This window comes from Euwallacea similis, chromosome 18 (genome assembly GCF_039881205.1).
Source record: "Euwallacea similis isolate ESF13 chromosome 18, ESF131.1, whole genome shotgun sequence".
NCBI lineage: Eukaryota > Metazoa > Arthropoda > Insecta > Coleoptera > Curculionidae > Euwallacea > Euwallacea similis.
In genome coordinates, this window is record NC_089626.1 from 1550693 (window position 1) to 1572027 (window position 21335).

The window sequence follows — 21335 nt, forward strand, 5'->3', positions numbered from 1 at the left end:
ATGACAACACCGACTTTTAGACGTAGTGGAGAGGAAACTTCAAGAAAGCTCTTAATCTAGGATGGTTTCCTTTAAAAACAACTTTTTCGTTCACGTAGGTAAACAGTTTAACTAAATTTAGCTTCAAACATCCTATTAGTCGACTGATGTTTTCTCTGTTAGATGACGAACCGGAACATTAGTAATTAGCAGAGATGTCTTTCGCAACCAAAATACTACTCAGAACGACAAGAAAAGAAGCCATTTGTAATAAAAGCTTCAAGATTTAATTAATAGAGCGGGAAGACAAGGTTTATAGGGCAGTGCCCAGTAAAGAATGTTTTCGGGATTGCTGGGAAACGAACTTTTTCGCCGTAAATATTTTGCTACAGGAATTTTTAATACGAGCTGAGTAACCTGAACGATATAAGCTGAATTGAGGTCAATTAGTTCGTCTGAGCAACCCGAGTGACCTCAGATTGCCTGAACTTTCTTTAGTAACCTGAACGGCCCTGAGGTGACGTAAACAGCAACTACGTAGAGCGATAGCTTCAGTAAAGACACTGCGAAATAAAAGAAAATTAATTTTTAATCTTACAAAGTCGTTTAGTACATTGTGCTAAAAATTGCATGATTTAGGTGTCCAGCCCAATATGGTTTCGTTCATGCGTGCGCCAGTGTCTACGTGATTAACGTGGTCATATAAGACTCAGACCTCCTAACATGTAGATTCTTCCGCGAGATAATATGACAAACATGTATAATCTCTTAGAGGTTTATTTAATTATATTTCTTCTTTCAATGAAATATTAATTGTTCACCTTGCCACCACTGGTGGAGAATGTACTGTCCGAGGGTTTTTTGCATCACGATTTTGAGGAATAAATACTCATCGCTAAGTGGCCGCCAGTCTAAAATTATTTTTATTATGACTTTTTAATTGTTTTATATGAGCTTATAAAACAATTACTCACCTGAAAAAGTGGGTTTTTCGAGTCTGCGAGGAAGAAGGATGTTGAAAATATTTAAGGCAGCACCTGGGAAAAGTACGCCCATTGAGTGTTTAGATTTCACACATCAAAATAAAAAGGATAAACCTGCATAAAAATACAATTAGGTTATCAAGGTCAGACCCAACGCAGGCCAATTACTTTTATTTATTTGTTCACATAAACTTCTCTCAGCAAAATCTTCAGCTCTTCATAGATAAAATGCCAAAACCCATCGCTAAGCAAATTTTGCTTAAATAATTACCTTACTGCGGCTAGTCTCTAAAACAATTTTCAAATGGGAAAATCCCGTTTTCTCTGTTTATTTTCCGGCTGAAATTCGCAATTAAACAACGAACAATTGATATCCGTCGAAAGGAAAAATGTCAAATGCGGCATCGCTCGAAGGGATTCGCAAATGATTTTCCTGTGTAATAAACGGTAAGATTGAAATTAAGCTGCTCCAGAAAACAATTTAATAACAGATGTAACTTTCTTGTGGGGCTGGCTAGGTAGGATTGTTTCAATTTGATATTTAAATAGCGCTTGCAGGGCTGCTTTCAGTGCTTTTTGATCGTTTCCTGCATTGCAGATTCAAACCACAGCGTTCGCCTTAGAAATAGTCGTTTGTGCAGGCGGTTAGGTCGAATAAATTCGTGCTAGTGCGTTGAGACCTATTGTGTGCCGGCGCGCTAATCACACATGCGCTGTTTCAGCTTATGATTCGCACCGTCGGTAAGCCCAAACAACGGAAATCCTCCTAATTTTCAATTTAACTTCGAAACTTTTGCGAGTTTAGGAAAAAACAGCATCCACAAATAATAATTAATTAACATCTGTATTTATCGAGCCAGAATCCAATTAATTCTTTGTTCCAATAGTTTTGTGTAAACGTTAGCAATTAATTGGGCATGTTATACGTGATTGAGGCCCGACTAACCAACCAAAATGTTAAGAGATAATGAGGAGAAACTTTCTGCAAAACCCGCACATATATTGAGCTTATCATTACATAGCTGCTATTTTAGAGGTGCCAACTTATCATCGATGAGTGACGTCTCAGGTTTCTTGTAAAAGAATTTTGGATAGTTATTAGAGGCTGCTGCATAAAGATTTGAGGCAGTTGAACGCTGTTCTCTGCAGGAGCACTCGGTACCATGGTTCCTGCGACGATAGGGAGGTTCGTAGAAGCGCAGCTCCAACGGTGAAGGGCTGCAATCAACTAAGATTGCAATGTACTTATCTTCATTTGAGAAAACTCACCTGAAATTACTGCCCTCGCCTCCAAACTTCCGACTTCCAAATCCATTAAAGAGAAGTTGATCTCGAGGTATGTTCCTAAATTCCACAGGATTTCGAGTATTCTCATTTCCAAGCCAAATTGTATGCGGGGGAGCCTCCTCACTAAAATGGTGCTTGTTGTAAGTGTGCTCAAAGTATGGCATTCGCTGCTCAACCCCGTTACTCCTTGGACCATTTTCGTAAGCTCTTCTACTTAAGCTTGGAGGGGTAACTGATACCACTGAATTAAGATTATAGTTCTATAAATTGTATCTAATAAGTTATTTTAACTGTTAATAGCAAGAAAGGCATACAAAAGGCCTGATAGGCTCATAAGGTGTAGAAGGTCCGTAGAATCGATCGATAGGAGGTCTCTGGCTTGACACGTAGGGAGGTGGTTCTGAAGGATAATGTGACCTAAAAGAATAGTCTCTGCCATCAGAGGAAAAGCTCGAAGGGCCATATTGAGGTAGTTCTGGTGAAAGAGGGTAATTCCTTTCATTATAACTAGGTTTGTAGTAAAAATTCCCCTTTGGATCTGAAGTCGGGACGGGCAAAGAATTTTCCCTAATCTGAACATCCTCGGGCCTAGATCCTTCATAACCAGCCAAAACTGGAACGCCTGAAGAATTTTCGACTGTTTTTTGATCCAGAATTTTGTCCAGGTTAACTTTGGTTCTCACATGAACCAAAATCTGGGTTTCAATGGAGTTATTAGAGTTAGTGGTGTTGCAACCGTTAGATCCACAAGTAACGCTGCTGGTGATGTTAGAGGGGAAACCTCCGTTGTTAGTCTGTGTTGAAACTGATGGTAAATGAAGGGTTACAGTTCGGTCATTTTTTATTTCTGCATCGGGCCCGAAGTCGAGTTTTCCTGAAGTTGGAACTTCTTCAGCTGAAAGTTAACATGCATTTGTGGTAAGCAAGAGTCGAGAACAATCAAAAAATTATTTTTAAACAGAAATAAAAAAAAACATTTTCGTTTCTTTGACGAATGTTCACCTTAGTTCATTTTCAAACATGATTACTTGAGCAAAAGAGAGTCTCCTCATAAATATTCATAAGCTACTAATTTAAATTTCCATTGTATCGACTTTTGTTCCTATTTTCTAACTCTTAACTTTCTTCATTTACCTTTACTAAAGTTTATAAACGAACCTTCATGAAAATTACACAAATTACTTTTTGTTCGGCGCTTTTTTCGCGATAAAAGCGCGGAAAATCGGTTCATTACAAGATTTAAATTTAGAAAGGCAGCATAATGGAATTACTTACATTTAGCTAAGGCCAAAAATGCGCACAACACTATTAACCCATAGTCCATGACTGCACATGTCGGACTCTTAGAAGAAACTAATTTGACAAAAATATTTGCAATCCATAAAGATTGTGATGGCGTGCATGACATTTCCTGAGATTAAGATTTTTTTTATATTATACTGATCTTCGGATGATTCAAGGCTTTAAATAATAATCACTTGGAACTTTTTGTTTAAATTGACCAGTAGGAATTTCATCTAACCGCACTATAATGACCGGCGAAGCCTTGCGGCCTTAGAGATTAGTTAGGTAGATCCTTTTGATGAGTTTTTTTTCTGTACAAATGAGTTTATTGAAAAATGTTTTGCGTGACAACGTATATTGGGTTGTTTGATAGAAGGCATGATTGTGATACAGCTCTCACGTAAGTACTACAGTGTTCCAAATTCGAGGATTGCGATTGAGATCTCGGGAACAATAAAAAACACTAAGACTGCTTCCATCAACGAAATATATTTTAATATAATTTGAAGCCAAATTGCAGCATATTTGTGAAGCATATTGAACAGGAGCAGAATAAGAAATCTTCTGGAGTGCGAGTGCTCTTTTCATACCCGCCTTACTATCTGAGAATTTTAAGTTTATCTCAACAATTTGGTGACCTAAGAGCCTTCCAAGTTGAGAGATATGAAGAAAAATTGAGGATAGTAATTTGTTCGTCTCAAATTAATAACTAAAAACCACTTACGAAAAGATAATAAGAAAGTCAATTTGCTGGGTGTATTGTTGATGCAATATTGAACCACAGAAAATTGATCTTCCCTGCTGTTACGCTATCCTAACAATTCTTTATTTGAGTTGAATAAATAATTTTCTTTAAAATCTGTCGACTTAAAAATGGTAAAAGTTCATGCCTTCGATGTGTGGATTACTTAAATACATTTAAAGAAAGTTTTCCGTTTTTATCATAGAATCTCCAGAAAAATGTGGGGCTGGAGAAAAAATTGGCGAAAAATGGTTTGATAACGATGTCTAAACTCATTTCTCAGTCAAGATAAGTTGAGCCAGCTTTTAATAAAGAATGGTAATTGACGTTTGTATAGTAAATTTATTTACAGATTTCTGATCTCTTATTAATATGGTGTGACTCTTACTCTCAAGAGAGAAGGCCCTAGCGTAACAAGAAATACTATTTTAAAGGTGAATCATATTCGAGACCCATACCAATACCGAGAGTCTGTAGTTACTTCTGTGAGGCTAGTACCGAGATTACCTCTTTCGGTGTCGATATATAAAACCAAGAGAGGCAGAAATACGCCAGTCTCGGTCTTGCGAAGCTCTACCTAAACGGTAATTTGTAATTTTTAATATCTACTTTGGCAACTCTATTAATACCAATTTTAATATAGTAAATAGTTATGTGAAATAAAACAACTTCATGCTTAAAATACTTTTACCGAAATAAAAAAAATACTTATGACTAAAGTATTCGAATATAACACGTAAAAAGCTATATCATTATATAACATACATCTATGTTTAAATATCAATCTTTAAAGTTTCTAAGCGCTTTTTCAAGTCTTGAGTAATAAGGAAGGTATATTCGAGGCACATTGTTCAAGCTATTTAATATTAGTTTATATTTTTAATCTTCAACATTGTGTAACTTTGACTCTCTTCTATTTATATAATACTTTGGCAAAAGCGGATTTACTCAATAAGTCTACTTCAGAGTACCAGAAATCACACAATTAAAAAAACTTAAAAACACCTTCAAATGCACCGAAATCCTAAAAATATCCAAGTTAATGGATATACAAAAACCTGGTAACTGTGTTGGTAGAAGTCATGAGCGAAGTAATCGTTTAAATAGCAAGTAAATCAGTACTGATAAAAAATTATATACAAACGTATGAATATAGAATATCAATGGTAAAAACGTATGAGGAAAGTGATGTACAATAAATATTGTCTGTAGATGTTGCAAAATAGCCTGAGAAAAAAAACTAACAAAAGTAACTGAACAGAATACAATATACAGTGTGTCCGGGTTAAGCACTTACCACACTTGTAAGATATTTATTTCTTGGCCGATTTTGACGTTTTTTTTTGTTAATTAGATATTCAAAATACACATTTGTCTAGTGGGTACGATGACTCTTTACTCATAGTCATCGCTAACTGCGTGCATTTTTATGGTACCAAATTTCAATAAGTACTATTAGGGCTTTTTTTAGATTAAAGATGAAAGTAGATTCTCAATTAGAATGACCTAAAGCCCACCTGTACCGATTTTCATTTTTCTGCTATACAGGTGTGCCTTCATCTTTATTCTAAAAAAAACCCTAATAATAATTTTATATATAAATATGCACGCATTTGACCATGACTATGGGTAAAGTAATCGTATCCACTAGACAAATGCGCATTTTAAATATCTAATTAACAAAAAAAACGATAGAATCGGTCAGGAAATAAAGATTTTAAAAGGGTGGTAAGTCCTTAACCCTGATACACTGTAGGAAAATTGCATTCAAATATGAATGCGAAAAACCTTAAATTACAACATAGTGGCATTTTCTTGTGCCCCTTTGGCTTTTTCAAAGAACATTGCATCCTGAAAACGACAAAACATGATTAATATCGACTTTAAATAAAGCCAATCAAATACTCACAATTAAAAAACATGCACCCAACATAACAGCCTTCATCCTCACATCCAAATCCATAGGAAAGGTAATACCAAAATAGTCAGTGTCAGTGAACATCTCTCGAATTAAGCCGGACCATTGTTTTGAGATCTTGCCCACTTGCACGTTCCCGTCACTAGACATAATTTTAAACTCCACATCCCCGCAAATACTCATAGTGCAGAAGGGACCCTCGATCCTCAACACAATATCACCACTGGCATTTTTAACTGCGAAGGATGGACAGAAAATGCTCCATTCTTGTTCCACTGTACCTACTGGTGTACCGGGAGGAGAGGATACTTCCATACTCTGTGCGAAAATTTGACAAATTTAAAATATAGCCAAATACAAAAATTTAACTGCATAAATTACAATAATTAATTATTCATGTAACTACCTATTTTTTTTGAGTAATTGTAAATTGTAATTCAATAATGTATCTTTTAGTAGATGCAGCAATTCTGTTTACATTTCACGCTATTGAGCCTTAAATATTATATATTACCTGAAGGCAACAAGGAAAACAACAACTATCACATGCAAGAGGTCGATTCAGATGAATAACTTCATTTTTAAAATTATCCAGTATTTTCATATCAAATGGCCTAAGAGGGCCGCAACAGTTCCTTGTTAGGCAATCGGAGTCCTCTACGGCATAGTAAACTTTTTGGCCCAGGCTGTTTTTGACTGTGAATTTGTTCTTGCTTTCGAATCCAGTGAGGGCTAGAAATTAATAGGAGTTTCAGAATGCAATCGGAAATGTGGCGCCTGAACATACCCTCTAAAATTTCAACTTTTTGGTGTACTAGCAACTGGTCAATCATAGTAAGGTATTCCAATCCTGGTGGACAATTGGGAATTCCTTGAGGTAAATTCATCCATCCACCTTGAAAAAATCTCAAATAAGCAGCGTTTTAACCAACGCACTAAGGGTAATTTTCCGTGAACTAATGAGTAATCTAATAAGATCATATAATACAAAACCTCAATATTATTTATACATGTAAAAACAATATTGAGTTTCAATTGAATTCTTTTCATTTCCTATTCAATTCCACAAATAAATCAACTAATAGTAAACAACTTGAAAGAAGTTTTGTGATATTACATTTTAAAATTAAGGTGTTTTTAAATAAATTTTAATTCACCCCTCTATATGTGCGTTTAAAGAACAAAGTGCAGTCAGAATTCTATACAAACATTTTTGATGGCAATTTGTCGAATTTTCGAAGCATATATCACTGAAGGTTACTTTTTGCCTTATAATATGTAGTCTATTTTACTAGCAACGTTTCACTCAAGCGCCATGAACAAAAACGCCTATTGCAATACTTTTTGACTCTAGCTCGTCCTATAAATCGACACATATTTAGCTAGCTTAATAAGAAAATTGGCCATATTTTGCATTTCCTTATTAGAACAATCATCTGGACAAACAGAGTTAATAAACTTCATTGCCATGTTGTGTTAAGTACACAATAGACCTGGAATTAACATTCGCTTATTTACTCTCTCTATTTACTTCAATTTCTGAACCAAATAATCTAAAAACCAACACGATTTTAAAAAATACAAACCTCTGCTCCTCATCAGTCAAAAACTTAATATACCCCTTCTTTTTGGGCGACTTTTTGATTTTAAAAAACTTCCGAATTTTGCAAATAAACACTGAAGTTCTTAAATTAAATCGAAACCGCTCTCTTATGTCCGGCATATTGCATCTAACTGTCACTAAACACAATGCAGCGTCTTCCAATGTTTATATCACTATGTCAACACATCAACTGTCTTTATCAGGTTTGAACTCATTCTTATTTTCTTGAACATAATTGTCGGAAATTGAAAAATCTCCATTTTTATTCGCTAACGACGCTACTGAAGATACAGGGTGATGGCCTATGTATTATCGTGCTGTGGAGGGAGGTACTAAGGAGCTTATAGTAGAAATTAAAAAAATGCTGATAACCGCACGTTATTGACATTTTAATGATACTTTTTACTGGGTTCTTATCGTTGGTATTGACTATCAATACTTGTTCATCTTTGTTGGAAACTTCATAATTAATTAAGTCCAAACAAGGTATTTTCGTAGCAGTTAAATTGTCTTATCACGGCCTTACGGTTTTGATAATATAAGAATTATGCTGAAAAATATGAGTGATAACTTTGTTATTGTGATAGTTTCCGTCTACAAGATACAAACCAGTTTAATAAACGTTTTGCGGTTAAGGACAATTATGGAAATTGTGTAAAGTCAAATCACTGCGGCTCATTAAAATATCTAACTACACTCGTTATCTCGGTTAGAAAATCAAATGTAATTGCTATCAAAATTGTAGTATTGCATGAGGGCACTGATCTCAAAAACGCCAAACATTTCAACCATAAATCTCTTGATAATGGAACTATTTAGGGGCCTTGATAAATGTCTTAAAACTTGGATATCCTGGATAAAACGATTGACCGTGTCTCTCCACGTTAACTGAAGCGGCAGCTACAACTGGACACTGGAAACTCTACTGTATTTATACAATGTGCATGTGTGGTGGGAATGAGGCTTTGGCGCTCATGAAGCATAACTTGGCAAATCCGTCCAATCCGAATTAAGTGCAACTGATTAGATGAGATTAGATTTATCATCAATAGGCCCGAGACTGCTATCCCATCGAGCAGCAACAGAATCAACTTCCTAAGGAAGTCAGTTATGTCACTATGTGCAATTTTGTATAAATTTTAGAAAATTTCTTAAAAAATCTTTTGAATTTCTTTTGATTTTAATGAATTGTTCCTATATAGACAAAAATATTTTAAATTACCAGTTGATAGATAGTTCTACTGTTGTAACATAATTATAAAATAGTGACACCAATATTTAGGATTGAACTAAAATTTCCTAAATATGTAAAACTTGACCCTTGTTTGAACCTAACCTGAACCTAAAAGTTCCTTTGACAAGTAGTTTAAATAAAATAAAATAATCTTCAACTGACTTTAAATTAACTAGACTTTTATAAAATTTGATCCAAATTTAATGCATACTCAATACTGAACGCAGTCAAATCTACAAAATTAATTAACATTTGTCTCTCTGAGAGTTTAATCTCATAGCGTTTATCTTTAGTAAGCATTTTTAAGAGGTCTTGTTTAAGTAAACAATAAATGTTATTGTTCCTTCACCATCACCACACAGTACGCATATTCATGAACCATTTCATCTTTCTTTCACTAGGAATTTTTAACATGTAATTAGGAACATTTGGCTTTTATTAGACTGCTTGATCTTTGTAAAAATGTTTTTATGTATTACCTATTTTAAACTCACATTTCAAACATATTCCTAGTAATATTAGGTATATGTATAAATCACCATACAGCACAAATGAAAATAAAAATAAAGCTGCTGCTCTGATACAAGACAAATCAGTACAATTGCCAATTAATTTGAATAATGCCTGAGTTTAGCACCCTTATAGCATATTTTAAGGTATTAAAATATCTGCAGGTTCAACTGTCCTTTTCACCTTGATACTCCCAAAAAATTCATCAGACAGACCCAATAGTACCAATATAGGATGAATGAAAAGTCTACCTATCAGCACTTCACCATCCAAACACAGGATGCACTGAACTAGAGGCTTAATTGCCGGTTGTTTACCTAATAACCTTTGAACTAAATGAAAATTGGAGTTTAAAAGCTATCAAACTCAATTATTTGAAACATCCAGCTAGAGAACACTGTTGATTGTGCTAAAAGCATCAGTTTTAGATACATTCAGTTATTTCAGCTTAAACACGTATATTTTATTGTTTAAGCATATAAGGTATTGTTTTTAACAAGATAAGTTTAAATATTATTCTCATCTTGGTAAATATTACTGGCATGTACTTTAGAAATTCATTTAGGAATTTACTATCAAGGATTTCTAATTCTCACACATATTTGAAATCAGTAATTGGCACTAAATAGATTATCATTTTAGCCCAAATAACTTACTAGGGATGACTCCCGGGCCGCTAGGACCCATTCCAGGTTGGTTAATAATAGGTCCAGTAGGTGAGGGACCTCCATAAGGTGGAGAACCATAAGGGCCCGGAGGATAATGTCCGCCTTGCGGTAGAGAATACCCAGATCCTGGCCCATAGTTCGGAGGTGGGCCATAACCAGGTGCATTGGGGGTTACATACCCTGGGTTTGGAGGAGGTGGATATGGTGCTATAAGTGCATGAGTGAATATTGCAACTTTCTCTTAAGCTCATACATCATTGTATCAACTAAGATGGTTTATTAGCAGCAATTAACATGCATTAGAAGCAGTTTTCCTCCAAAACTAATGTATTGGTTAGATACTTACTGTTATATGGAGTAGGATACGTTCCTTGTTGGCCTTGAGGAGGTGTGTATGGATAAGACATTATTCACGCTAGAGAAAACTTCACAAACGCTAATACTACAAATTGAAACTAGCAGTACTTCGTCAATAAAGTGCTAAAAAGCAATATTAGTCATTGCTGTATTTAGGAACATACTCAATTGTTAGTCAGCTTTATATAAATTAGCTGCACGTACTTTGGTAGCTCTAGGCTTACCAAAACTCTAAATTTATGTGTGGATTGACCTCTCTTGCATAACTCAACCTCAAACAGAATATTTAGCTCTAAAATCTAATTCGAGATATAAATAAAATTAGTCTAAAAATTCCATGAATCTAGACTTGTTTGTTTTATTTCCCAGATGAGACAGGATTATTTGACAGAGGCGTCACTGTCATAAGGACAAGTGACGGAAGGTCATTAGGGAAAGTGTATTCGGAAAACTGTACTAAGATCGCTTTAAGAACAATGGAACAGGAAAATTATTGCCCATCATTCATAAGTCGCAAACCACCAGCCTTTATTTTCTGTATTATCAAACTTCTATGAATAATCTTTAGCTGCTTTACTTTAATAAAATAGAGGGATAATTGTAAGCACCCCAATAATATGCTCACATACGAAAAGTCCGAGAACGAGAATTCGATTGAAATTAAAAATTAGGAGATTTTAAGGAAAAAATGTTACATGAATGTATATGCGCTAGCGGTTTGTTATTAAAATACAAGATTGAAACTTTTTTCACAAAACTATTTCACAGGTCCTGTATAAACACAATGTGTCCAGCTAGACTGGATGTAGGTACTTGGGTCGTTTATAAGAACATTCTGTTTCAAGTATGAAGTGAATTAAATTAGCCAAAAGTGTCTGTTTTGCATCCTCAATGATAATCTAAGATCAGATTGTAAGAAAAATGGTTAGTTTCTATAAAAACTTGTATCTATATCTTATTTGTTACTTAACACATGTATATATGTTCGCCAAATTGTCAAGTGTAAAAGGGTATCTCCGATGATTCCAAAAATATATTTTTACTAAAAATAACGTTGGATAAAACAGAATTTGGCTTTAAACCGAAATAGCATAGAGACAACACGTCTAAATGGTAAAACATCAGTTTATTTATATTAAGAACGCAGGTTATTTAACTCTTTAGTTGCAAACTATTACAGTCATAACTTATTTAGTAGGTGAAACGAGCGTATGTTGCGGTTATAAAATTCTTCCTTTTTGCCACTCTAAAACAGATATTTATGGTGATTCGGTGATATCGGTAGATTACGGATCTGGATCCATGTTTTGTCATGTATTAATCACAATTAGGATTTTCTGTATACCGAAGGAGCTCGATTCTTAAGTGATAATGCATTTTCAGCTGAAATCACAAGTCGAAAGTGTTTTTAGCGACTCGCCTCATTCTTCCCAGCATCATATACGTCCTTTTATCATGTGTCCAAAATTACACGTTTTCCTTTTGCCACGAATCCATGGCTATACATACTTTACTGACAACGAAATATTGCTTTTGATCCTCTTACACGGGACAAACACTTAAACGTATGTTATATGCAACAGGACCGGCCTCAGCATTTCTGGCGCCCTGAGCGAAATTTTTATTCATCGCCCACCTATTTTCAAAAAAGTCCACCCACCAGGAAAGTCCTCTGCCCAATTTCGCCCCTTCATAAGGTCGGTAATAATATATGAAATACTGAGCAAATTTTTTTAAAGGTAACATTATTCATTAATAATTGCGCGATATTTTCAATAGCTTAAAGAATTTAGGCATCCAGGTCCTTGCCACTGATCTCCAGCACTATCTAAAAACGAAAATACACAAAGTCATTTTAGGCACAAATCCAGGATCGAGGATTTTTCGGATTGGGGTCGAGGTCCCCAAATGTGGATAAATTCACAAAATTTTAAATTATACGAGCGTATGTACTAACAATAAAATGATGGAAAAGCAAATAAGATAAAAAGTGCTCGGGGTTATTTATAACTTTTGATCCATATTGTTTGTCTGGCGTCTGGCGTTTTTAATATTTTTGGCAGTTATTTTATACTGGGTATAGGTAGCTATTTTACTTGACTCAAAGTTCTTGCAGACAATATTTCTGTCTACTTTGTAGAAATAAAAAATAAAAAATTTAATACATACACAATTTTAATTAAAAATAACTTTCTTTATAACAGGAACAATGAAAACATAAGGGTGTAGTAACTACATATTGTTTTAAAATTAGGTCACTATTTTAATCTCGTCATATAAAATTGTTATCACAAGTAGTTTACATTATATTTCACTTCCTAGAATTATTACACATTCCTCCTCTAACATTTTTTACGCTCAATCACACTATAATAAATAAAAATCAGAGTATTGCGATGCTTTTAGGCCAGAGAACATTATATTGGGACCTTTCTGTTGGATACATAACAGTCAACATTATGACGTTCAATTACTTTCTTCATATTTACTTTATTAATTATAACCCACAATTAGCAAGACAAGCGTTCCATAAAAGGGGAAAATACTGGTTCCAATATAACGTACTTATGCCTATTGAATTGGTTTCGTACTGTCTTTGTTGTATGCAAATGTTTATCAGTGGTTAAATAACATAAACACCATAAATTTCTCTAAATTTCTTGCTCAACAATTTTTAATAGCAGAGTTTTAGCAGTCGACAGAGCCTTTGAAAATTAATACAAACAATTTATATCAAAATTATATAGAACGATAGAAATCAACTAAGTGAACATAAAATTCACGTGATGATGGTTGTTTCTCAAATAATTAAAAAACATTTAGACATATACGAAAAATATTTAAAAAATTTAAACCCCAATTTCCTGTATCGTGGTAATGAATAATTTTCAGACTTAAGTTTATATGAATTTTTATATCAACTTTGATAGTTCTATAGACTCTTAAAGTCCTGCCATAAAACTAAACCGCCTTGCCTATTTTCCCTTTCAACACGGAGAGCTTCGTAGCCTATATCTCACAAGTAAAATCTGAAGACATCCATAGGACATACATAAAAGCCTTAATCTATATACAGAAGAATCAATTTAAATAAAATATGTATATCCATTTTTGTGTATAATGCATCAGAATCACATTTCCATTAAAAGAACCAAAGAATATACATCTCAATAATACTCAAATATTAAGGCAACGTAGTTTCTTGCCAGGAACTCTAGCCGTATGTTCAAAGGTCTCGATCCTCGCTTCCCCATTGCGCCTTCCTTGACTAGGACTTGAGTCCCTAGAGGTAGCTCTCACTATATACGTTACGCAGCCCTCCCCAGACCCCATAAGAGATTTCAGGCAAATTTCCCGCGATTGTATTAGAGATAGCACCTAACAACCCTTCTTTTACTTAAGGCACGGATCGATTTGAGTCGAACTTACCTTCTCTTCAATTTCAAAAAGATGACTGTCATGCTTGCCAGGAAAGTGTCGCCTCATGAATTGGGCAAGCCGCATTAGATATTCTACATTGTGCCCACTAGATCCCTCACGGGTCACAATTTGGTCGGCAATTTCTTCTAGACTACTGTCACCAAGCCAGTGGATGTTTGAGGGAGCCGCCATGTACACCAGTACCTTAATAGTTCCACCTGCGTGAACAAGTAAATTTTGAGGATTTGAGTGATTGGGTTGAGAGTAAACAAACCTTCTAATGAGTAAAAATCTGTAAACTTTTGAATGTAACCTCCTTGTTCACATTCCCGGTGGTTCAAATATGGAATGGCCGCTTCTTCACTTATTGCAAAGGCTACTCCATAAACTTTGCCCTGAAATTGAATTCATACACAGGGTTGTGCCTAAGTTAAGGAGGATATAGAGGATATTGCGGTGAACAATTTTTGCACAGAAATCCCTTTTAAAAATGAGCCGTTTTGACTCCAGAATCATTTTTATTGAGAAATGTAATGTTAGCTCGTTGACACCAAAAGACTTCGACATTTAGTTCATTTTTACCGAAAATAACGCAAAAAAATTATGTAAAGGTACAAGAGATTCCTCCAAGAGACCAACTACTTGATCTAACCACAGAGGAAAAAAGCCAACTAAATTAGGAATTCGCGCAGGTCACCTGATAGGTCCACTTCTTCCGATCCATTGCTCACAAAAATGTTGGTTTAGGTGATCTCGCACAGTACGAGCGAAATTTGCAGGAGCACCGTCATGTTGGAACCACATTCTATCCCGTAAGAACTTGTGCATTGTCCAATTGCTTAGGAAGTATGTCTTGCAAAAAACTTGGGTAGACGTTACCAGTTAGCTGAGGTGAAAGCAAGAACGGACCAATTAAGAAGTTTTGGACAAAAATTGCTTCAGAGCCAAAACAATCCATTTTTCACCAGAGGTTTCTGTGCAAGAATTATCCACTGCAGTGTTCCCTATAACCTCCTTAAGATTGGCACAACCTTTTTGGAACACCTTGTACGTATGGAGAGGACCTTTCATTTATTCACCCCACGTGATGACGAGGGGCAGATTTGGGGAACAAAGAGGGGAAGAATTTGCTTTACGACTCCAGAAAACTAAGTGTAATGGGCGCGTTTAAACCAGGGCCTATAGACTCATTTTATACTAAATGTGAGATAAGAATTCGCGTCGAAATGGGTACGATGCCGTCACATTAAATTGTCGTCAATCGCCATTGGCCTGGGTCAATTCCAAATTACGACTCTGTGCATTTGCCAAGTACTCGTTAAAAAGGAATCTGTGACGACACCGTATACATCGTCCCCTTTTGTCGTAAAATAAGAGGTACTACTGCGTACCTGCACAATATTTTAGTAAACAAATCAATGATCACTGACTCATCTACGTTTACGATTGTCATTAATCTATATATAAATTATCTAGGCGTTCAAGAATGAGTACCAATGTATATGCTACCGCCAGTGTATCTAGAAAATGTGGGAAGTCAAATACTTATCTTAGACTATAGATAAAAATAACGTTAGGAATAAGATACAGAGAAATCATCTTGGCAATTGTGAACGTCAATCTTGAGGCGGTCGTTGATTGTGTTTATTTTGTTTATCGTTTGAAATGCAATAAAAAGTTTTAAAAAGATATCTTTAATTCTAAATCTCTAGACATTGAATAACAAGTGTCTAGAGCGCCGATCTGTCTAGAGATACCTTAAGTCAATAACTTGTCAGGACCTAGAAAATGAGATAAGTAATCTTGAGCCGGTGATACAGGCTATTGATTATTCCCAAAGGCGAAAATCATTATTTGTTTGTAAAAAGATAATTTCATATTTGTCTGTCTTTAGTTTTTGAATGCGTGGATTCAGGAAAGTGTGAACATGAAAGTTTGGAGCTTACCTCAGAATCATCTACCAAGGTTGCCACTCGGCCGGGCTGAAACAAATAAAAATAATTGACAATATCGCACATAAAATTTAAGTAGGTAACTAATAAACTTATCACACGAGTAACCTCCGAAAACCCATAACAGCTTGTCTTTTATTTGTTAATTTAAACAGCATGCCATTGAGAACTTTTTGCATTTTCGGATGTAATTACGACCTATTTGCCCATATACATATCATGGCCTGTGCATTGTACATTTATCTTTGATTCCCATTCGAAAGTATCCCCATAATTTGATATTTTACATCAAGTTCGTCTGTCTTAGTTGACCAAATGTGTTGCTTTTCAATTTGCATATACACAGACATGTAAATCTCGGTGTTTGACTGTTTTAAAATAAGTAATTCAAAACACATATTATAGCATTGTGATTTTTTAATTATTAAATTATATCTTGGCTTATTATTGTTAAATTCTGAAATCACTTGTAGTGGGTGGTCTTAAATATAAAATAATAATTTTGAGACCACATGCGATATGTGAATATTGCTGATTTAAATGTATCTTGATTTAATATGAGGTTAATTAGTAACCCTTATTAATGTTCAGCAAATCTCTGTATCAGTGAATGAAGTACATTTTCCTTTATTGATTTGAACTAGTAGAAAAAGTACTAAAAAGTTAATTTAAACGTACAAGGTGTAACATATCACCATGGAGATATTTCAAGGGGCAATAGCGCTCTGCAAAATAATTTTAAAAAATGCTAATAAACAAATGCTCAAAAATGCACCATTTTCGATATATAGAGTGATAAAGTTTCTCATGTTTTCTCATATTTTGCATTTTTCTTAAATATGCTTTGAGTTAAATTTTTGAAGTTTCATACACTTATTTTCTTTAAGAGTCTCTGCAACAAAATGTAAAAATTGTCGGTAGTCATATACAGAACGTTAAGTTTTTTTAGGTCATGTGCTATTCTCCGCTTTATATCTTTTTTTGGAACACTCTATAAGAATTTTGATATTAAATTTAAATTACTTCTTCAATTCATTAGCTTTTTGGTCTATTACAGTATTTTCGTTCCTTTCGCCGTTTTCGTAGAATTTTTAAAATAAATATATATCGATGCAAATTAAGGATCTAGAGGAAGTGAGAAAAAAAATGATCCAGCTTAGTTACCGACTATCTGAAGTCATTCGTAACATTTAATCAGTTGTTTAATTTAGAATAATTTTAGTTTAGGTTAAAAATAAGTCTTAACTAAAACAAAATTATAAAAAACTTTTGAAAATGTCCTTTAAAAAATGTGAAACTTTCCCATCCTGTATGTGGAAAATGATGCATTTTTGGCCATGGGTTTATTTGCATTTTTTAATTATTTTACAGAGTACTATCGCTTCCTGAAATATCTCCATGATGACATGTTGCACCCTATATTTTTACAGGTGCCGAGCCTGTAGGGTCTATTTTTAAATCAAACTCTATTGAGATTTATTATTTCGAGCACACACATGATGGAATCTAGTTGGGAAAATTGGCAATATTACCAAAAATTTAGAGGCATCGCTCTGCTATTACGTTCATTGTGCCTGAAATTAACTACCTGTGTGGATACTTTAATAATAATATAATGTTTATTTGATTACATTGTTGTTTATCTTGAAAGTATGGCTGTGTTTACTTTGAATTTGTGCCAACTTTCAATTCATACCCATAAATCATACTGGTTATGTGCCTCTTTTAAGCAAATTTTAGACCACATTTTGCACATCACGCTAACGGATAATTTAATATTATTACCTCTATTATCATATTAACAGAGATTTTTTATATATCTTCAATTTGGTAAATATCACGTTCATCTGTTAAAAACCAGGTGAATGGCCCTCTCTATCATCTATAATATAATAAGGTGTCCTTGACAATAACTTGGCTTGCCTTACACTTTACTTCCAAAGGCATCCTTATTTAGCTGTAAGTCACTCTCCAGGGAGATTTATTAGTTTTAACGCATAACGTATACAATAAGCTGAAGCGGTACCTTTGATAAAATTTGCAGAACCCATAACGGTACACAATCAAGGATTTTAATCAAATCCTTTGCTCATTGCTTCGCTGCAGTTCCTCGATATTTTTTGCGGAATTAACAAAAGGACCTATAACTGTTCTTCTTCCCGGAATATATAGTTCCGTTTTCGCCTTAAAGAACTTACATGCTGTGCTTTGAGCTAAAACTTATTTGTGATGGTCGATACCGAACCGCTACAGAACCCAAGTAATCTATTGTTTAATTTAATACTTTTAAAGGTGCTATTTTGGGTACCATCACATGAAATGTATAAAATTATTGTTCGATATGTGCGCTTTACTGCTAGTGGTTAAGTTAAAATAATTTAAAATCCCTGATAATGGAGCTGATAACCTCCCGTGTTTTCGTTACCAAATTTATTGCAGTCTGGAGTACGTCTGTTTCTGAGATTTGCCGATTTTTAGCAATATAACAGTAATTAATCTAAGTTGAAAATATACAGGGTGTAACATATCATCATGGGCATATTTCAGAGGACGATAGTACTCTGCGAATTACTTAAAAATAGTCATTTTGGTTAGAACATGAAAAAAACGTGAAACTTTGCCACCCTGTGTATTGAAAATGGCGCGTTTTTGACCATGGGTTTATAAGCATTTTTTAATTATTTTGCACAGTAATATTGTCCCCTGAAATACCTCCAATATGGTATGTTTGTTTCACCCTGTATAAGTAATAACAGACGCCTAAGAAGACCGAAGAACGACATTGACAGGGCGATTCGCCGAAAAATTGGAATTCACTAAACACGTTGGAAATTTAAGAATAGGAATTTCTACATGAACTAAACATTTTTGATCGCTGACTTATAAAGATAACGTGATCAGTATAAAAATTGACACATACTCAGAGAACATCTAAAAAGCTGATTACAAAGATAAGGCACAGCGAAAGCCTCCCACACAATCAATCCAGCGGATCATTAAACGAGAGATACACATGACAAGAATAACTGAAAGACTGCAGCAAATTCAGGAAAGATGGAAAGAGTTTCGTCACAACTGGGCCATTTTAAACCCTCTTTGAATTAGAGGCAATGCCGCTTCCGTCTCCCTTCAACCCTTCTATTAAAACATTTTCAAATGTATTTTTTTCTTTTCTTTGCATTTTATGAATGAACATGTATTGAATAAAAATGCAAAGAGAGATATTTTGACTTTGAAAAATGCTTCGTCATCTTTATATTTGGAAAAATCGCATTTTCCACTCATTTGTTAAGCTTAAGCTAGTTCCATGTCGAGGACCGATTTCATACCTTAAAAACTCTAATTTTCATTTTAAGAAAAGAAATGTTCGTCTAGGAACCGTCCCGTCATGTAATGCACATTTCTTAACAAAAAAAAAAGAAATGGCAATTTCGAGCAAAACCACCAATTTTCCGGTCTCATTTTGCCATATCTTCAGTTAAATAACGATATCTCATTGCGAAATTTTAGCTGATGCTATTGCCGAATAAATTAGAAACGGAAGCCCAAGTTAAGGCTTACTTAAGAAGAATGGGGGACAATGAGAATACCGCCTCTAATCAGAAACAGTTTAAAAATAGGAAATAATGAGTTATTCGGCGTGTAGGTTGAGTGTTAATTAATACTCTTGTAGATTATATTATCTAGGCCACCCATAACCGCATAATACTTCTAGCATCAATTAATAAAGGAGCTGAAAGAAATTACTTTGAAAGGGACAACTGGAGTGCCAATATTAGATTAGTAAACTGTAATTACATACAGCACAAGCTGAGAAGATAGAGTTTAATTGAACAAATTCAGTGAAAGTATCGGGGAAACAATTAATACATATACCCAGGGCCGGCCTTAGCAAGTCTGGCTTCCTGGGCCCAATTTTTAAGCATCGCTCCCCTACCCTCAAGAAAAACCGAGGGCCAGGAAGGTGCGCCGCCCTGGGCTATCGCCTAACCTACCACACCTCCCCCTCCCCCTCCCTCCAGGCCGGTACTGCTAAAAATTACAATAAAATAATCACTTTTGGTGAACCGCGCTCACATCCATAAGGAGAATTAAACCTCCAAAAATGTATTTTTTTAGCGTATTTTTGGTGCCACATTTCAAAGAAATCTTATTTACAAACATACCTTATCAGTGGTTCCTCTGTGCGTGGCGTTCCCTTGCCAAAACCTCCTCTGAAACCCATTTACAGATCCTAGAACCGCTTTGTGAAACTCGAAACCGGGTTTCCAGCACAAGGACCCATAGCCAAAGACCCAGAGCCCCTTAGTTTCACTATCTGAGACACGGTCCTCTAAAACCGCCGGTTCGATAACGCGTTCCATGATCAAGTTTTCGCGAAAAATAATTTTGAATTCAAATATTGAGACTGTTTACTGTTAACGAGTTATCGTGTAGCCATGAAGCTGATGCAACTTTCACCCCGCTTTACTTCGTAGTGCGAAAGCCGTCGGCTGATTGAAATGTAACTCCCGCCAGTGCTGCGTACGGCATTGGACAGTTTGAATGAACGGATTGAAAGGTACGAGAGCGCTGAGCAGTGGGTCAGTATGGCGAATTCCGAGGACAAAGATTGCTGCTGTTGTTGTTTATCAGGAGCAAGGGGCATTTCTACACGGGGTGTTGCGATGCTGGAACGCAACCAAGGTTCTCGATAACCATGAGAGATACATCATAGGTTAAATTAGGGAGCATAAGTTGCGCAAGTCGGAGGAAAGTAACTGAAGTTTTGGAAAAACATTTTTATTTTGTCCTATTGTTTGATGAGATAAGATTGACCCTGCATCATTGCAACTGTTGTTCTTCTGCAACGTGACGATCTCATATTTGAAATTCGGCGTTTCGACTTTCGACAACTACCATCAGTTTGCTTTTTCGTAGAGGCACTTTTTAATTCAATCTTTTTATGACTACGATGATCACACGTCAAGCTTCAGTCTTAGGCGAAAATATCGAAAATCCTGTTTTGGCAGAGTCTTAGGACTTTTGTACTCGACAAATCCATCGATGGTCGTTTATTTTTTTTATTTGATTTTGCTCAGGCATAGGCCTAAGTTCAGTCTCGCAATTGAATACCCTTTAAGAGTACCACCAATCGTTTTTTAAATTAATTTCTATTTATGTTTAGTTTTAATCTAGACTGAGACCATGCACCCTTATTTCAAGCTCAGCTAATCTAGGAAAATCATTAATTATGTTTTGTTTATATTAGTTTATGTTTAAATTCGAGCAGACTTCTCTAAAAAGGAGTCAGTCCGATTTTAGACTCAAAGACGGTCACATTTTAGACCCACTCACGCGTTTAGTCTCGAATATAGACGCGCTCACGATTAAAAAGACGCACTAAGCTAGCATACAT

At 35.1% G+C, this 21335-nt stretch overlaps 3 protein-coding genes across 4 annotated transcripts; all 3 read right to left on the reverse strand.

The window, feature by feature from the left end:
- Window positions 1-1968: 1968 nt before the first annotated feature.
- LOC136414678 (uncharacterized) lies at window positions 1969-3657 on the reverse strand. The gene is made up of 4 exons (XM_066398840.1): window positions 3525-3657; window positions 2564-3144; window positions 2232-2509; window positions 1969-2180 (listed from the first exon to the last, which is right to left on the reverse strand). Exons 1-4 carry the CDS (start codon window positions 3655-3657, stop codon window positions 1988-1990), a joined length of 1185 nt encoding a protein of 394 aa, XP_066254937.1. The 3' UTR covers window positions 1969-1987.
- Window positions 3658-5887: 2230 nt separating this feature from the next.
- scramb1 (scramblase 1) lies at window positions 5888-10938 on the reverse strand. 2 transcript variants are annotated; one of them, XM_066398868.1, is made up of 7 exons: window positions 10770-10938; window positions 10555-10688; window positions 10197-10415; window positions 6981-7088; window positions 6708-6925; window positions 6185-6511; window positions 5888-6126 (listed from the first exon to the last, which is right to left on the reverse strand). In XM_066398868.1, exons 2-7 carry the CDS (start codon window positions 10613-10615, stop codon window positions 6070-6072), a joined length of 990 nt encoding a protein of 329 aa, XP_066254965.1. In that variant the 5' UTR covers window positions 10616-10688; window positions 10770-10938; the 3' UTR covers window positions 5888-6069. The 2 variants fall into 2 exon arrangements, with proteins under 2 accessions (XP_066254965.1, XP_066254966.1); XM_066398869.1 differs by lacking the exons at window positions 10197-10415; window positions 10555-10688; window positions 10770-10938 and adding an exon at window positions 7780-8412 and having other exon boundaries at window positions 5901-6126.
- Window positions 10939-12726: 1788 nt separating this feature from the next.
- LOC136414767 (glutathione-specific gamma-glutamylcyclotransferase 1) lies at window positions 12727-20538 on the reverse strand. The gene is made up of 5 exons (XM_066398952.1): window positions 20104-20538; window positions 15932-15967; window positions 14260-14380; window positions 13995-14203; window positions 12727-13943 (listed from the first exon to the last, which is right to left on the reverse strand). The coding sequence occupies exons 1-5, from the start codon at window positions 20299-20301 to the stop codon at window positions 13743-13745; spliced, it is 765 nt and encodes a 254-aa protein (XP_066255049.1). The 5' UTR covers window positions 20302-20538; the 3' UTR covers window positions 12727-13742.
- Window positions 20539-21335: the final 797 nt, after the last annotated feature.

Excerpts from the sequence above, each read along its gene's own strand:
- LOC136414678 (XM_066398840.1), bottom strand. The coding sequence starts at position 3,657 with ATGTCATGCACGCCATCACAATCTTTATGGATTGCAAATATTTTTGTC. Across the intron at positions 3,145-3,524 it reads ATTTTTGGCCTTAGCTAAAT|CTGAAGAAGTTCCAACTTCA; the intron begins GTAAGTAATTCC and ends GTTAACTTTCAG. Across the intron at positions 2,510-2,563 it reads ATGAGCCTATCAGGCCTTTT|AACTATAATCTTAATTCAGT; the intron begins GTATGCCTTTCT and ends TACAATTTATAG.
- scramb1 (XM_066398868.1), bottom strand. The coding sequence starts at position 10,615 with ATGTCTTATCCATACACACCTCCTCAAGGCCAACAAGGAACGTATCCT. Across the intron at positions 10,416-10,554 it reads GTATCCTACTCCATATAACA|CACCATATCCACCTCCTCCA; the intron begins GTAAGTATCTAA and ends ATGCACTTATAG. Across the intron at positions 7,089-10,196 it reads CGGCCCGGGAGTCATCCCTA|GTGGATGGATGAATTTACCT; the intron begins GTAAGTTATTTG and ends GATTTTTTCAAG.
- LOC136414767 (XM_066398952.1), bottom strand. The coding sequence starts at position 20,301 with ATGGAACGCGTTATCGAACCGGCGGTTTTAGAGGACCGTGTCTCAGAT. Across the intron at positions 15,968-20,103 it reads ACAGAGGAACCACTGATAAG|CCCGGCCGAGTGGCAACCTT; the intron begins GTATGTTTGTAA and ends TATTTGTTTCAG. Across the intron at positions 14,204-14,259 it reads AGATTTTTACTCATTAGAAG|GTGGAACTATTAAGGTACTG; the intron begins GTTTGTTTACTC and ends TTGTTCACGCAG.